The sequence below is a fragment of the Pomacea canaliculata genome, linkage group LG4 (assembly GCF_003073045.1).
Source record: "Pomacea canaliculata isolate SZHN2017 linkage group LG4, ASM307304v1, whole genome shotgun sequence".
Classification (NCBI taxonomy): domain Eukaryota; kingdom Metazoa; phylum Mollusca; class Gastropoda; order Architaenioglossa; family Ampullariidae; genus Pomacea; species Pomacea canaliculata.
The window spans coordinates 20285428-20302033 of NC_037593.1; the positions used below are offsets into that span (position 1 = coordinate 20285428).

At 37.8% G+C, this 16606-nt stretch overlaps 2 protein-coding genes across 2 annotated transcripts; one reads left to right on the top strand and one right to left on the bottom strand.

The window, feature by feature from the left end:
- Positions 1–33: 33 nt before the first annotated feature.
- On the top strand, positions 34–11050 carry LOC112561446 (phospholipase ABHD3-like). The gene is made up of 10 exons (XM_025233953.1): positions 34–305; positions 1607–1770; positions 1960–2078; positions 2597–2657; positions 4457–4502; positions 5408–5520; positions 6913–7086; positions 7347–7395; positions 7743–7908; positions 8195–11050. Exons 1-10 carry the CDS (start codon positions 189–191, stop codon positions 8365–8367), a joined length of 1182 nt encoding a protein of 393 aa, XP_025089738.1. The 5' UTR covers positions 34–188; the 3' UTR covers positions 8368–11050.
- Positions 11051–11054: 4 nt separating this feature from the next.
- LOC112561444 (sphingosine-1-phosphate lyase-like) lies at positions 11055–16586 on the bottom strand. Its single transcript, XM_025233949.1, has 12 exons — positions 16034–16586; positions 15544–15690; positions 15264–15366; positions 14929–15094; positions 14441–14557; positions 13696–13847; positions 13259–13358; positions 12901–13015; positions 12665–12786; positions 12214–12316; positions 11883–12001; positions 11055–11393 (listed from the first exon to the last, which is right to left on the bottom strand). The coding sequence occupies exons 1-12, from the start codon at positions 16269–16271 to the stop codon at positions 11268–11270; spliced, it is 1608 nt and encodes a 535-aa protein (XP_025089734.1). The 5' UTR covers positions 16272–16586; the 3' UTR covers positions 11055–11267.
- Positions 16587–16606: the final 20 nt, after the last annotated feature.

The window sequence follows — 16606 nt, forward strand, 5'->3', positions numbered from 1 at the left end:
CCCTTGACGAGAGAGGCCAAAACTACACTACTGAATCACGAATGTATCATCTCCGTCAGTGCATATCGTCGGTCCAAAGTCCAAAAAAGATGATTAAACTACATTAATAGAACAGTGACCACCTACTCGAAACTGTATTCCAGAACCATCACCAGTTGTGTCTAGCTCAGCTAGAGAAACTACCAAAAATGGTACTTGAGGTATTCCGCAAAGTTACTAATTTCTTGGATGATAATCCATCGTTACCCCTGGCAGTAGCCTTTGGCGGTCTCTACACTGTGTATTATTTATGCTGTGTAGTAAAGGTATGTTGGAAATTATCTGTCGGTATAGAACGTATTTAACATCATTTTCACTGTACCTCCAGTTTTTGATCTGTTAATCGGGTTCGTGCATATACGTCAGTGTGATATAATTATTAAAATAAGGTGAATCTGCTTATGTAGTTTGCCCCATTATTGTTTTCTGTTTACCACTAGAAACTCGAAATAGTGTGTTTACAGGAATTGTTTCCTAAGTGCCAGCATTTAAAAATGCGTAAATGCACAAGCACACACAGACATAGAGTAAGAAGTAAGAGAGAGGGTAAGGAAGCCTGAATACTACATATTTTACTACTTATAGAAACTAAACGTGGAATTTAAAAAAAAAAGAGAGAGAAGGATGAGGATCGATATGATGATTTCGCCAGATATCTGTTTGGCAAAAAGAGGAATTAACGTTTTGCTGGACTTGTTTAAGGGCAGAAGAAATGTTGTCTGTTTCTAACCCACCTGTCTGTTTCTAACCCACCTGAGCAGTGGGTCTGTATGATAGTCTATAACATGTTGGGTTATGGTTGGTGTTTTCTTTTTTTTGGGGGGGGGAGTTGCATGTTCAAGTACGAATCTAAATTGCGTCAAACCAATTCTTTAATTTTCTTAATTAATGTTGTTAGTTACTGTGCCAGTTCATGTAATATATGATGTTATGACATCATACAGTCCACAAATTCACTGACATCACCCTAATTTCTTGTTAACTTCTGCATGTAAAGTAATTATGCTTACATAATATTTATTTAAACAGCACAGGAAAATAAAACCTATAACAGTAATTTAATCATCTTCAGTTGTTAACCATTTTCCAAAGTGTGTATATCGCTGTAGGAGGCATCCAGTTTATATTTTAGCAAAACTGGATGCTCAATGAATGTTTCTTTGAAAAACAAATTGAGGAAGGGATGTCTGTAAGGTCAAGAAAGGTAGCTTTTGACAATACTTTGAGGAGGGGAATGAGAGTAGGAAAAGAAAATGGGTGGTGTAGTGGCCAGGATACTGCTTTGAGCAAAGCTGATATGTATTCAAAAATGAATGTCCATAATACTGTATCAGGGCTGAAGTATATTTAAGTACATTTCAACTTACAGTTTGCCTTTGCCTTTTCACTAATTCTTTTATTTGCTAGAAGACCACCAACTTGCCCATATCATCAGTTTGCAGTTTTTATAAGGGAATCAAGGTGAAAAAGGAAGGGGGGGGGGAATCACTACTTAACTAGCAGATTTCCCGCTACACTATTAATTACAAAAATTGTTGATGAAATATTTATGTACTCCATATTGCAGAAACCTCGCATAGCCTGCAGTGACAAGAGACTCCAGCATCTGATAGAACGTTATTGTCCTATAGCAAGGGAATACTATTGGCCAACCTGGTGGTGTTTTCAAGCTCATGCTCAGACGCTGCTTAGAGCAATTCTGCAGTCAAAACCTCACCCCAGCTACCGCAGGTAGTGATGCTTTAATCTAGAAATAATAGAGGTGCAATAAAATGGTCAATTGGAGACCTTAGTGTGGTCCCTTGATAGCTGCCATTAATTCTTCAGCAGTCCTGTTATATGCCAATAGAATTTCTGACTATCTTTGAAACAAATTTTATAATTTATAATTTTTTTCTGGCTGCTTGTTCTTTTTTTCAGTGAATTTTTGCTCTTGCCAGATGGAGGTCAAATAAAACTAGACTGGTCTGATAGCAATCATAATTCCACCTACCTCGAGGAGAATCGGCCAACAATTCTTTTACTTCCAGGTCTTACAGGTAGGATATTGTCATGTGTCAAGGCTATATCTTTAAGAAAGTTTCCATTCCCTCAAGTCTTAGTATATTTATTTAAGTTAATGGGAGTGAAGGGCATCTTGTATGAGAACCACTTGGTTTTTTAGTTTGACAGGAAGTTAAGTAAATTCTGTTTCCTTAAATAAGTCACACTATTAGATTGGAAAATCATTATGTGTATAATATTGTAGCATGAAAAAAGCAGAAACAAATACATGTTTTTAATCTTTCAATGAAGACAATGTTTACTAAAAAGCTTCTAGTTGCACAACTATTCGAAATTAAATGAGAATGAAGTATTTTTGCCTTATGTAGGCCAGATTACCCGATTTTCAGTTTTACACTTTGGGACGCAGAAGGTACACTTTTAAGCCTGTGTTTTACTGACAGTTCCTCAATTGCATCAATAAGAGCAAACAAGTGAAGTCATCAGGTTCATTGAGGTTTGACTGTACTTTAATGTTTGCAACAGTTCTACATCACTAGATTCACTCCCACAGGTTCCAGTGAGGAAACATACATTCAGCATATGGTTCATAATGCTGAGCTGCTAGGCTACAGGTAAATCTCAGCATAAAAAATAAACAGTCTGATTTCTTAGCTAAGTGGTTGTGTAGATCTGATTTTCACACATTTAACAAAGCATTTCATGCACAGGAATGTAATTCTGCAATGACTAATAATATGGCTAAAATGCTTTATGCTGTCATGTTTTGTCATTGAATTATCAATTGATAACATGGATTTTCATTTCATTATATTGTATCACATGCATGCTTGTATAGATGCTGTAATTTTCATTTTGTTTTGGACACAAGCATGTAAAGTATGTAATATTTAAGTTATACAGTTAATCTAATCAGTTATTTTGCTTTTGTTAGAGTAGGTGCACATAATCCCTAAAAGATACAATTATGTTGCTATAGCTTTGAGTCTTAATTGGATGCTGCTTTTTCAGTGCCAGTGCAAATATAGTGGCACCACAAACTGCTAATGTTTATGTTGACATGTAGCTACTCACATTGACTAAAGCTAGCTAGTTTTTCACTCCTGGACTAAAGCTAGCTAATCTTCCACTCCATGTGTACGTTTCTCCACTGGAAATTGCTCAGGGTCCTAAACATTTAGCTTTATTGTTATGGGTTAGGAGATCTTTGTAATGTATAGATATGTTTTTTCCTTTCTAATGTACCAAATGACATGGCTATATGAAGATCACCCTACTAGCTACCTTCAATTCCAGCTTTCCACTCCCTTGGCAAGAAATGACCAATGAAAAGAGAACACAAAATCAGACTACTTACCCCCTACTTACTTCCCTTCCTGCCTGGCTAGTGAGTTCACCTCTTCAATTTTTTGCTTGGTCTTGACCATGTACGTCATAGGTCATGTTCTTACTGCTTGTTTGTTGTGTGTATGCTTCTTTTTCAGTGATATGAAAAAGCCTTATATTGCTTGTAATATGCAAGTCTCCTGCCAATACTCTTGCTTGCTGTCTCTGCTGCCTGCCATGCTTTTTGCACTCACTGTATGTTTTCCTCTCATGGTCTGAGGACAGAGGGTTCACCTAGATCAGCTGGAGAATCTTTGGATGGCAGATTCCTGGGTCTTTGCAGTTAAATAAAAAGGGGGCTTCATTTGACTTTACCAGCCAACCCCTGTGTACACATTCTCCAGTCTGGATGTCAGTGGTGGCTGACTTCAAACCAAAATGTCATTGCTAGTTCAAAAGAAGGTGGTAAAACTCCAAGATCTGCCTTTAATTGTTCCTGGTGTGGAAACCAGGAAATCGATGGAGGCCTGTCTTGGATCTCAGCTAAATGCTTATCTTTGCCTGCCTGCCTTCTCCATAGAGGTCATCCCATCACTGCAGGCATCAGCACTATGGGTGACTGTGGCATCATCATCAGCTTAGACAATGTCTACTTGCACATTCTGATGCACTATTCAGCTGCCTGCTTTTTATGCTTTGACATTGAGGGTAGAGTCTTGTAGTTTGTGATAAGGAATTGCAAGCAGTATGACCCATTTGGCTTACCTTGTGCTAGTCCAGGACAGGCTCCCATTCTGCAGCCTGGCTGGCAATGATCTCCATAAAGTCATATCATTGGTAAATACTTGAAGAAAGAGATTTTGCTACAAAAAAATGGTATTTTGTAGAATATTAGACAGGAAAATAGATGCAATTTAGATAATGCTATCTCTCAAATTATCATGAAAAATGAGACATAACCATTGAATAATTTTTAATATCTTGTATGTTTTATCGATATTGGTCTTTTTCACTTTACATTAGTGTTGATGATGCATCAGTCAAGTCACTGCCCACGCATACTTATAAATTAAGTTGTTTTTTGAAGGTCTGTTGTTTTCAACAACAGAGGCAATGGAGGAGCAGACCTATTGGTATGTTTCTGTTTTCTGTCTTTTTCATGACCATTAACACAGTTGCAGTAGTGGAGATAGGGAGAAAAGTGAGTGTCTATGCCATTGATTCAGGTTTCAGCTGGTCACATGTAAATAAAAGTTTGGAGATTGGGAATGTAGAGACAGTGGAATGGGGAAGTTTCTGTCAGGCTATACGGCCTTAAAGTCGAATAAAAGATCACAAAAGATGGAAGCAGAGAAGAAACTAATGGGCATTTAGAGTGGAAACACTGTTTTACTAAACTGATTTAATAAAAGCTTCAAAAAAGCTTAGAATTTTTTTTTTAATGTGCCTCTTGAAAGAGATTGAGATTTGCAGGTTATAGATTGCTAATCAACAGTGGCCCAATCAAGGAGGAGGAAATGGAGATAACAGGATAGAAAATAATCTTTGATCACCACCTTACTTTTCTTTTATCAAAAGTGCATGTGGCTGTATTAAGAGCACATTTGCTCATTTTATCTTGACAAGTGTCAAAAATTTCTGTAGTGTATGCTTAAAATAAGGGTAGCTAGCAGTATCTTATCTGAACAGGTACTCAGCTGAACGATGAAATTTGACTGCAAAAGAAAATGGATTGTAACAACAAACCAGTAAATTTTATCAGTGTACTGGGGACTTTTAAAGTTTGACAGTATCCATTAGACCTGCTGATGATTTTTTTTTTAATGTATTACAATTTTTAGTACCCATTCAAAATAAAGGAATATTAGATTTTATTTTGATTATGGGAATGTCAGAAATGGTTAAGAATGACAGGGCTTTTTATTTTGTTACGAAATAAATTAAATAACTATTTAATATTTCTTTGCAGAAGATGCTTTATCCATTATTATTGTTGTTGAATAATAAATGAATAAATAACATCCTTTCTTCTCCATAGACCCCACGTACATACTGTGCTGCCAATGTAGAAGACATGGAGTTTGTGGTGAAGCACATCAAAAAGAGGTACCCAGAAGCTCCTTTGATGGGAACTGGAATTTCTCTTGGAGGGTAAGCTAACAGACAATAGCGATGCTTAATTTTCTGGACTGATACTTGTTTAAATGGAGGGGAGAAAACTTGATTTTAACTCAGTAAGCATGCAAGCATTTAGTGGGTGGGATTATATATTATCATGTCATGGCTCACAGATATTTATGATGTCATTTATTCTTTTGGAGAAATTGATATTTTTCACCACTCAAGAAAAGATACAGAAGAAAAGACACAAAAACACACCTGGATTTATACCCTGATTTTTATTTATTTTTATTTTTTTGGAGTTCAAAATTATTGTTAAATGCCTTTCCTGCTTCTTCATCTTTGAAAGACAAGCATATGTCATTCGTTAAAGATTTATATTTGTAAGTTTTAACATTGCTGTCTGACATAGACATGGACAGACAGATATGTGAAACAAAGTATACAACTGATGCTGGAAAATGCTAGACTTTGCTGGATGTTGGAGGGACAGTAGATACGCGGGGTGAAAAACTGCTTTTGCATATGGTAAATGGGTATTGTGTCATAGGCATGAATTGATGCTCATTTGCATCATTCAAGAAGTAAGAACATTATACCTAAACCCAGATGGAGTGTGGTATGTTGGTCACCAGTATTTAAATATTATTATCACTTCCTTAAGATAAGAGAAAAGATAAACGAACGATAAAAAGAAATGAGACCAAGAAAAATAAAGTTTAAAAATTCAGTTGCCTATTTGTGTCATTTGTGTCAACCTTCTCTTTCTTTCTAATTTTCTCTCCCCTTATTATTAAAATGGAGAACACAGGTAGTCCCGACTCAGACAGTATGTCACAAAACATTTCCTATGCTTTTTCCTAACCCACTTTTGTTCTCATCTCCTACTGCAAATACTGGTTGGGCAAGAAAGTGCCTTGGGCAGTTGGCATCACTTGTGACCTAAGCCCTGCATAATTGTTGGGCCACATGAAAGCATTTAGCAAAGACTGACCACATTTAGTAGTCGTCACTACATATGGTCTTACTATCCCTCAAACCATTGTTTCTTTCCAGATGGTAAAAGTTTGGCCTTTAAATGGTGGAAGAAGAATTCAGATTCTTTTGTTGTCAGATCAGATAAATAATATTATTAAATTTCCATTTCTCATTATTAAATAGATTTGATCAAGGAGTAAATGAGCAGTCATCATAGTTGGTGCTTCCTATATTTTCTTACATTTATCCCTCTCCTGCCTTTTCTGCTTAACAATACATATGTACATGTACTTTGTCTCTCATTCTAGGCTTCCCCCTCTCTCCATTCATAGGCCCATTCAAAAGATCCCAAGAAGAAATAGGAAACACAGTAAGGAGTCTTTTCTAAATGACTGGACCGCGTTTGTGATTCCTCCAATGTCAATTCACATTCCTCTGTTGCAGGATTATCCTTTTCAACTATCTTGTTGCCATGGGCAAGGAGAGTGGACTCTGTGCAGGAATGTGCATATCTGCAGCATGGAACATCTTTGAATCATGTGCATCTCTGGAGAAGCCCTTGAATCTGTTCTTTTTTAACCGTTACTTAGCTCGACTCTTGGTTAAAAAGGTTCAAGAGTAAGTAAAATGTGTGCCTGATATTATGATCTCTTCACATAATACAACAAAGAAATTCAAAGTGTATTTATTTTCAGATATTTTAAGAAAGTTTTGTTTTTTTTAAAAAAAAATTGTCTATTGTTAGAGTTGGCTGTTTATATATAGAAGCCTCCTTGAAGAAAATATTTTTTTTAACTTCAATAAATTTAGTGGCTGGAATACTTTATACCAAGAAGAAAAATGCGGTAAGCAGTTTTTTTATGTTGTTTCTATTGTAGGAATATCCACATATTTGAGAAACAATTTGATGTGGACCACGTTTTAGAGGTCAGTAATAACTACTAAGTGTATTTGTATGCATGGTGCATGGGCGCAGAGAGGAATTTACGTGCACTCATGCCAGTGTGTGTTCATTTGTGTGTCTGTGTGTGCTTCAATATATATATGTGTGTGTGCACATGTTTGTGTGTACATATAGATATGGAGTTTTAGTTTTAAATTTCTGTCTTGGCATAGATTACATCTATTAAGCTTATTTAATACTGTTTTACAGAATTTATGATCTAAGAATTGTTACAATATGTTTTATGGAAAGATGACTTGAGCTAGCAAACCCATTGTCATTTGGTCTCCCTTCACATATTTATTCCTGGTGTTTCTGTGTGTCCTTGCAGAGCAATACCATTCGTGAATTTGACACTCGTTTCACTTCCAAGTTATTTGGCTATGAGTCTTGTGAGCATTATTACAAGGAAGCCTCACTGCATGACAAAATTCACGCTCTGGAAGTGCCCGTCTTGACACTGAATGCAGCAGATGACCCATTCTCACCACTTCATGGTATGGACAGAAAAACCTGCTGCTAAGAATGTTTGCTTAAAGGTTTAGTTTCTAATTTAAATTTTCTGGTACATATTTGGTTTTCTTATTTTTTGGTTTATTTCTTGGGATTTGGCTTCCATGACTTGAAAAGCTCCATTTTATTAAGAATGATGACCTAAATAATTATTTTGATCTTTACTGTACCATGATTTTAAGGATTATCTTAACGTTTATTTAAGTTGCATATATTGAACTGTATGGCTCAAATTTAATCATATTTCTTATAAAAGTTTATCACTTTCAGCCATTCCAGTTCAAGAAGCACAGCAGAACAACAATATTGCAATGGTGATTACTTCTCATGGCGGCCACATAGGATTTCTGGAGGGAGCAGTACCACGTGATAAGAACTACATGTATAGGTGGTTTTCCCAGTTTGCAGATGCTGTTTTCAAACATGGATTTAAAGAAGAATAACAACCGTTTCTTCAGAATCTTCTCTTGTAGACACATGACAGCATATAAATCTATATAATTTTCAGCCACCACCATTTCTGTGCTGCTTTAATCATCTCATTAATATCTTCCATTTCTTGAAAAAAAAAATTAAAAAGCTGGCATGTAACTTGAAACCTCAAACCTTTGAGAACAAATATTTGAAGCAGTACCTCACAGGTCTTTTGAGGAGCTGGAGAGTTTGTATAAAACGTCTAAATCTTAGAGCCTAAACAGCATTTGTCCAAATAGAAGGCTTTTTTTAAAAAAGAAAATTCTGCGCATGTAAGAGTGATAGGAAGTATGATGCTTCAGCTGCATGGATTGAAAGAGCAGATGAGTGGTGAAAAAAGAGCAAGCAAGCAACTGCCGACATGGCATTTAGATGCAGCTCCTGAGACAAAATGGATATCAAAAGTTGTGTGTTTCCATAACCATTTATATCAACGAATTTGATGACAATCAATTGGCTATAGAGAAGCAGTGATTTTGTTTTACCGGTGAAAGGAGACTTTATTTATTTGATGCTTTATAGCCACTTAATAAGAACATCTTGTGATATTGCATTTTCATACAAATAATTGCTTGATTCCTTTGTCTTTCATTTGATAATTGTGGAAATAGATATTGCCTTTTGATAAAAATGAATATAGCAAATATATATGTTTATATCAATGTCTGCCCGTGTAATGTGCATGTCTGTGGGCACATGAAAGTAAAGAGCAGTCTGCAGTCTGCTGCTTTTTTTTTTAAATTAAATTTGCTTAAATACCTCAGTGCCATCTTCCACCTCTTTCCTTCTGTGCTGTAGAAGCACCACTACCAATTATGAAGAGTTGCCAATGCAGCTCCCTATGTCAGAGTGATACTTTGACTTGAGCCATTTAATAAAATGTAGCTTAGTCCATCTGATTAGCTTATATATATACATACACATATGTACACATGTGTCATGATTGTTATCTGTCCACATTTAAAAGCAATTTTGCATAGGCCATTGCCTCTGATTAAGAGGTGAGATGAGAATCACCCATCACTGGACAAATGTAAAATTGTGGTGCAAGTTCTAGGCACAATATAGCAGACCAAATGTTCAAAGTGAGATGTATATAGATGTTAAGACTCTCTATACAACAAGCTCTTGCCACTTGATATCTCAGAGCGACAATATTTTGTGGCAGTTAGAAAAAGGAATCTGTTTCTTCAAGTGGATTAGTGCCAAAGAGGAATGGTTATTTTCCAACAAGTACTGGTTTATTATCCACACATGAAATTATGCAGAAGGTAAATACAGTCTGACATACAATGATTTTCATGCCATTTTTGTAAATGATCAGAAGAAGAGTTATTGTACAATGGTTGGCTTTTTCAACTGGACGAAGATCGAAAAAGTTCGTCGTATAACAGATTTTCTTATTGAAGGTATTGGACAGAACGCCCTCGTAAGTGATCTGGGTGCTCGAGCATTCGTACAGTAAAGTACTCGTACACTCAACCCTATCACGACCAGTTTCATGGATGACAAGAACATGTAAACTTGCAACCTTGGGCTCACGTGGTCTGAACAGAAGTCACTTGGCATTCATGAATTTATGAAGAGAATAAGTAATTTATAATGAAAAGGAACATTAAATGTTTTAGACCTCAGTTCAAGATTGGCTGGATTGATGTTTATTCTTTCTGCTTGCTTTCAAATAAAGCAAAGTTAGGTTTTGAAGTAGGCTGTTTTTTCTCTCTGTCTCTCTCCATGTTTGTCGTTTCTTTCCATTATCTCGCTCCTACTGGTAGAATAGAGGAAACTACACATTGCACAAATTACAGGGTCTCACGTTAAATACTTGTCGGTTCAGACCCATTTATAACTGTTTTTATCGTTGAGATAAGATTGCTGATGGCATGGAAAACATTCCACTTTTGTGATTGAAATAATAGTTCTAGTCTCCATTTTGATGCGATTTTTTGCTGCCAGATCTTGGACCTATTCACGAGTGGCATCACATTTTAATCAGCTTTAAGTAGCAATAAATCACATTGACCTCACGGATTGCCTTGTTGTTGTTGACCATTGCAAAGTCCATTCTCTATGTCCCAGACTCGGCATCGGTCACTGCTAAGAACAAGTTTTGTCGAGATACTTCGCCAGAGCTTGGGGCGACTTTTCACGGCATTCAGTCCATTTTATTTAGGTACATCCTAGCCTGCCTTTTATCTGTCAGAGTTTCGATGCATTTTCTGTGGCCACTAAAGCCTAGACTTCTTTCTAAATCAAATAAATGTCCAGGTGCACTGAGAAGTAAAAAAAAAAAAACTTCCCCTTTTTTCAAAATAGCATTTAGAGTTAAGCTTTCATTGTCACCAATCTTGAAGAAACTATCCAGGAGGCTGTAAAACTCCAAAAGAAGAAAAAAATATTGTATGCTGTAGCGGTAATAACAGTCGTAGTCGAACATGGCATGCACTGTGGCTTCTTTTTCTTTTAATTAGGGACATTTTTTTCTGATCTCACGATTGTCCGTGCTATTTACTACCAGTTGATGTTTTGCATAAGATAACTCATTCTTTGTGAGCGATTAAAATGCAACGCTTTTGTGTTACGGGTAACAATGCACAGGAAAGCACGCACAATACCAGTCTTCAATTAATAAAGTCAACCTTATATAAATAATCTCTGCTTCCGTGTTGTTTTTATTTGGAATGACTCAGAGAACAAAATGTCCTCGCCATTCAAAGAGATCAGACATTATCACAATGTGAAAGTAAGTGCGAACTTAACAGACAAAAGAAGAAGCATGGCGTATTTAGAACAAAGTATTAACATATTTCTCAAAAAGAAGTCCCACTAGAGGAAACTGCAGACATGAAGAAAGTAATGTGATCACTGTTCACTTAAGCGTGTAAACTTCGCTGAAGAATTCCGTGATGAAGTCGTTGATGATAGCTTTGTCCGGGATAGCGGCCATCATCCCATAAATGCCAGCAGTACCTGTCTTGCTCAAAGACTTGTTGGACTGCAACATTTCATATGAAAAATGTTTCATACTTTCATCGCACGTGCGCACACAACTGTTTTGTCCATACGAGTACATTCTGAATTTTTTTTTCGATTTTAGCCGAAGAACTAAATCGATGTGTGTGTGCGGGGAGGAGGGAGAGAGGAAGGGGTGAGTTAACGAAGGGAAGAGGCTTGGTAAATAAAACAGTGATTGGTCGTGTATTTTTTAAAGTTATTAAATTACTTATAATTGCTGACTCTATAGGTTGCATTTCCTTCGCTTGTCTCTACCAGTCACGTGACAGATTGGTGAGCGATCGCTTTACAATGTGCGCCACAGTGTCCATCTAGTTTTTCTTGTTTATATTGATGGTTTAAGACTGCTGATATTAGGAAAAAAAAGCACACATCTTCGGCCTATGTCAACAGCAGTGAATTATGGATGTCATAAGAGCCCCTGTTTTCGCCTAACCCTGACGAGAAGAAAGCAAAGTCTTCGACTAACCTTTACTTGGTCAACGCTCAGTGCCAGGTCTGTCAGCAGAGCAGATGCCGAGTGCTTGTGGTGAGGGAGGATGGAGCAGTGCACGCAGTCCGGATTTTGTTGCCTCTCCATCTTCCACCCTGCACGTGCGAGTGCGAATGGAATTATTGTGCGTGAATGCGTGCCGAACAGTTGCGGTGTTGAACTGTCTACTTGCACATTCACACACTGTCTTCTAAGTCGTCGTGTTCGTCTTTTGTTTCTTCAGAAGTATTTCTGTACTGTGGGAATTCTTGTGTTCTGTCTGTGTGCGTGTGCAGACGTGAAATGAAGACTAAAAATAGGTTGTAACCTTTCGTCTCCATGACGTCAGCGACGGCGAGAATGTTCACATCCGGGGTATTTGAAGTGATAGCAAAGCAAGTCATGTGGGGCTGACCTACGATGGTCAAGCCCTGCAACAAACGAGACAAACAGCTTTTTGTGCTCGACAATACACAAATAAATGAAGTTAACAATCTCGATAACTTTATTGCGCCATAACGAAGTTTAATTGCCGAAAATCAACATGTCAGATTTTTTTAAAAGTGTATTCAACGTCTCTGTGGTTGCCACAATTGGTTTTTCTTTTAAAAGAAGGAATAACCCTCATATAGGTTTTATTTATAAATATATACATATCGGATCAGCAGCCAGAATGAGGTAATAAAAGCATAAACTCTGTGTGTGTGTGTTTGCGTGTGTGTGTGAACAAAAGGTTCACCCGCGTGTAAGGCATCTTGGACATCGAGGCTCATGCTTACATCTATCTTGTGCACACCATCTTTCAGCATGTTGGTGATGTCCATCAGATCCTTCGCTTTTTCCAGGAAGCCCTCCTGCCCAAGACACTGGAGAGACGCCCATGCGGACGCGATGTTAGCACCTGTGATGTATGAACACCTGAGTTGATTTTGTGTTCCATCTTTAGAATCAAGTGCTTAATTAGAGCATAAGCCGAATTTTTTTTTTCAACAAGAAAACAAAGTGTTTTACCCACCGGGTCGGGTACCAGCCATTGACGGTGATCCGTAAAGACCTCCAGGCCATTCGGAGTATGTGAATATCTGATACTTGCGAAGTTCCGAATTTCTGTACACGATAGCGCTCGCTCCCTAAAATACATTTGAGTGAGGGGTTAGGGCACAGGTGTATGAGGTGCCTACAATAGCCTGTGCGATTATTATTATTATTATTATTATTATTATTATTATTATTATTATTATTATTATTATTATTATTATTATTGCACAAGATGAGCCTTAAGGTTGTTTTGAAAGTCCCTTATGCCCAGGTATGCTGGCGTGGTAAAGGTCAGCAACAGAATGCAAGGAATGTAATATGTATCTATCGTTCACCTTTACACAATAGCCATACTTATGCAGGTCAGCTGAGATTGATGTTACTCCCGGGCACCGAAAATCCCATTTGGGTACTGGGTAACCCAGTTTTTCTATCCTGCCGATAAAAGGATGGATATTACAAAGTATTAACATACACAATTGAAAAGGAGACGCAGGGACGAGAGCACATGAGTGTCGTTAATGTCATCACTGTTGTCATTGTTTGTGTTGGTTTTAGACTGTATTGTAAACTTTCGAGATGCAGTTCATTTGACAATGATCCGAACTCTAATTATTTTGTGGATAGTCCTTCTCAACTGACCGTAACACTGACATTACACGTTAATGATCATTAGTTAAGTAATTATCAAAACAGACCCAACATCAACCGGAGGATAGGACAGTAAGGGAGAGATAGCAACAAGATGAAGCATGGGGATCTCGACACTTACCAAGGGAGCATGAAGCCCCCAAAGCAGGCGTCGACGTGGAGTGGAAGTCCATACTTCATAGCCAAGGTGGACAACTCATCTACAGGGTCGACAATTCCGTGGCAAAATTGAGGGGCAGAACAGGTCAGCAAAATTGTATTTGGACTGATCATCTGAGAGATAGAGAGAGACAGAAGTTTTCAAAATCGCTGGGTGGTCACAAATTAACATCTAACATCACAAAAGCACGAAGATTGTACAACTGAACTGCACGCAGTAAGCTCCTCAAGTATACGTCTTCCTACTTTTCTGAAAGGTTTTTCACCTCTTATAAGATCATTTCTCAAAGCATGTGGAAGTATTCTCTGGAAACGAGAAATGAACAACATGCACTGTCTGTATATATATATATATCGTTTCTGAGCACGTACCCTAGCATTTACAAGAACTATTTTTTTTAAATCCCTTATTAATTTCCCAAAGCCACCAGTGCAAAAACTCTAGTGTTTTGTAGAAAGAAAGTGCAGTGAAGAGGCAATATAAAAGACAGATGACATCTTTATTGTTGATTACTGTACGTGATTATTGATTACTATGGTGCTTTATCTCATTTTCTTAAATTTCTGATATATTAACTATCTCCTCCAATACATATGTGAAAGTTAAGCTGATTTAAAGTAAGTTCTTATTGCAATCTCTTTCGATTAATAAAGAGGCCGAAATAGAACAAGACCACTGACTTGATCCAGTGGTAGTTGCTGCCCACCTGTTCCATCTTCCTCACGTCAGCCTTATAGTCAGGGCCCACAGGCACGTGTTTGATTGTCAGACCAAAATAGTGAGCTGCTTTGGCCATTACTGGATGTTGGGTCATCGGACACACCTGTTGCACAAATTTCACGACTGGGTGTCACTTTATTGACAAAGCACTCGTTTTAATCCGTTGACCCTTGTTTGCATTTTATAGTTTACTTTCGCAGCACTTCTTACCAGATTACAACCATTGCTGAAGAGTGTACAAATGTTATTTAAGACAATGGTATTTTCTCATTTCGCTGATTGGGAAACACTATGTTGATTAGATAGTGGTAACGCGGAATATTGGACAATGAACAACCATAGCAGGAGAGAGAGAGAGATAAGCGAATAAAAGAAGAAGAAAAAAAGACAGAAATGAATATCGCTATAATGAATTTCTAGATTCGCTCAATGTACTGCTGAACAATTATTGTTTTATCACCAGGTAGTACTCACAATTTCTGGGCAGAGAATGTGAGGATACAGCTTGCGAGCCCGGTCTCGATATGTCTTCACCGCCATGAGAACGCTCTCCGTGCCACCGGAAGTGAGGAAGCCTGTCGTCTCGTTGTCACCGTTCAGCATGGACGAGGTCATGCTGATAACCTCGGTCTCCATTTGCCTGTTAAAACCATCCAACGCCCTTTTATTAGTTTCAAAATCACTATCATGATCTATTTACCTTTAGGAGGAGAGAACAGTAAATAACAAAATTCACACAAAAGAAGCTTCGCTTCGTTCCATTTCGTTTAGAAGAATTTTTTTTTTTTTTAGTAGTTCTTAGGACTGACCTTAAGCACGGGTAGATCATGGGATTCAGGGCGTTTTCATGTAGAAAAGCCAGGTGAAATTCGCGAACAAGTTTCTCGTGGTCTTCTGAGAACTCCAACTTTTCTGTGAACATGGTGTCAATATTTGCAAGATAGTGAACTGGAAGAGACAACGCTTCATTCTTCATGATTAACTTTTTATCTCATCGTCCCTCTATCCATCTGACTGTCCATCTTTATATCTCTCGCTTATACACATCGCACACGTGCACAACCACAACAGGTCAACACAGCCACACACCTGTAAACATGTTGAAAACATCCTTCTGTATGGCGTAGTGGTCGTCGTTAAGGGTGTAGGAGTAGGCGAATATCTTCCCCTCCTCGTGGTCTAACTCTTTTTCTTTCATCTCTCGCATCTTTCGCAGCAGTTCGTCACTAGGCACACCTGCATGGCAAAAGTAATTTTCTTAGCATTCACTAATTTATGTTTTCATCCCAAGTGCCTAAATATTACAGTGCGCTTGCTCTCCTTTTCTATTTTTGTGTATCTCGTTTTCTACTAAATAGAATGACATGAGTTATTGACCTGAGTTTATCTTTATTATTAATTATTAAATTAAAAAAAGAAATAAAGATAAATTATTTAAGTAAAATTACTTGCACTAGAAAGAAGACGAGAAGAAGTCATTTTCTCACCACTAGTATAGTTTTTTTTTTCGAACTATCTGTATAAGAGCACCGCAGAGTGAATGAGCAAAGAAGTCTCAAATCTTTTTTCTCTATCTTACCTTTCTCTGGAATGGTGATCTTGAGCCGCTGGCCATTGCCTCCTCCGATGCTGGACTGATGGACGAATTTCACGGCCTCGTTTCTCAGCACGTAAGCCAGCACATCAGTCACCCCGGGTATGTTCTTCACCCCGATCAGAACGACCCGCAACAGTTCTCGAAGCCCGCCTCGAATGTACACGCCGATGAGGGAAGCGATGAAAAAAGAGAGGAGAAGATGTTCGATGAGGAGCAGCATGCTGAATTCTCGAGCCCCCGACAAGGGTTGGGTTTTACAGTAAGAATAACACTGGTGTTGCACAGTTGAAAAGCGAACTCACATGTTTCAAAGTTCACAAGACCGTGAGTGGTTTCCAAATTATTCTTGTAAGAACGATTCTGTTCCCTAGTTATAACATATGAAGGTAAATTCTAGAACGAGGATGAGGATGGTCGTTTAGAGGATGCCCGTCATGCACATTCCTGAACATCAAGAGACGAAGGAGCCTCTAGTCATGTCAGATCGAGCTCGGCAATTAATATTTTTAAACTAAAAAGCACTGCACGGTGGGCGTGATCCAAGAAATTAAAGTT

Bases quoted from the DNA above. Each gene is read 5' to 3' on its own strand.
- LOC112561444 (XM_025233949.1), bottom strand. From the start codon at position 16,271: ATGCTGCTCCTCATCGAACATCTTCTCCTCTCTTTTTTCATCGCTTCC. The intron at 13,359-13,695 runs GTAAGTGTCGAG...TTTTATCGGCAG, and splicing joins GGGGGCTTCATGCTCCCTTG to GATAGAAAAACTGGGTTACC. The intron at 12,002-12,213 runs GTTACAACCTAT...TCGCACGTGCAG, and splicing joins TGACGTCATGGAGACGAAAG to GGTGGAAGATGGAGAGGCAA.
- LOC112561446 (XM_025233953.1), top strand. From the start codon at position 189: ATGGTACTTGAGGTATTCCGCAAAGTTACTAATTTCTTGGATGATAAT. The intron at 4,503-5,407 runs GTATGTTTCTGT...TCTTCTCCATAG, and splicing joins ATGGAGGAGCAGACCTATTG to ACCCCACGTACATACTGTGC. The intron at 5,521-6,912 runs GTAAGCTAACAG...CCTCTGTTGCAG, and splicing joins ACTGGAATTTCTCTTGGAGG to GATTATCCTTTTCAACTATC.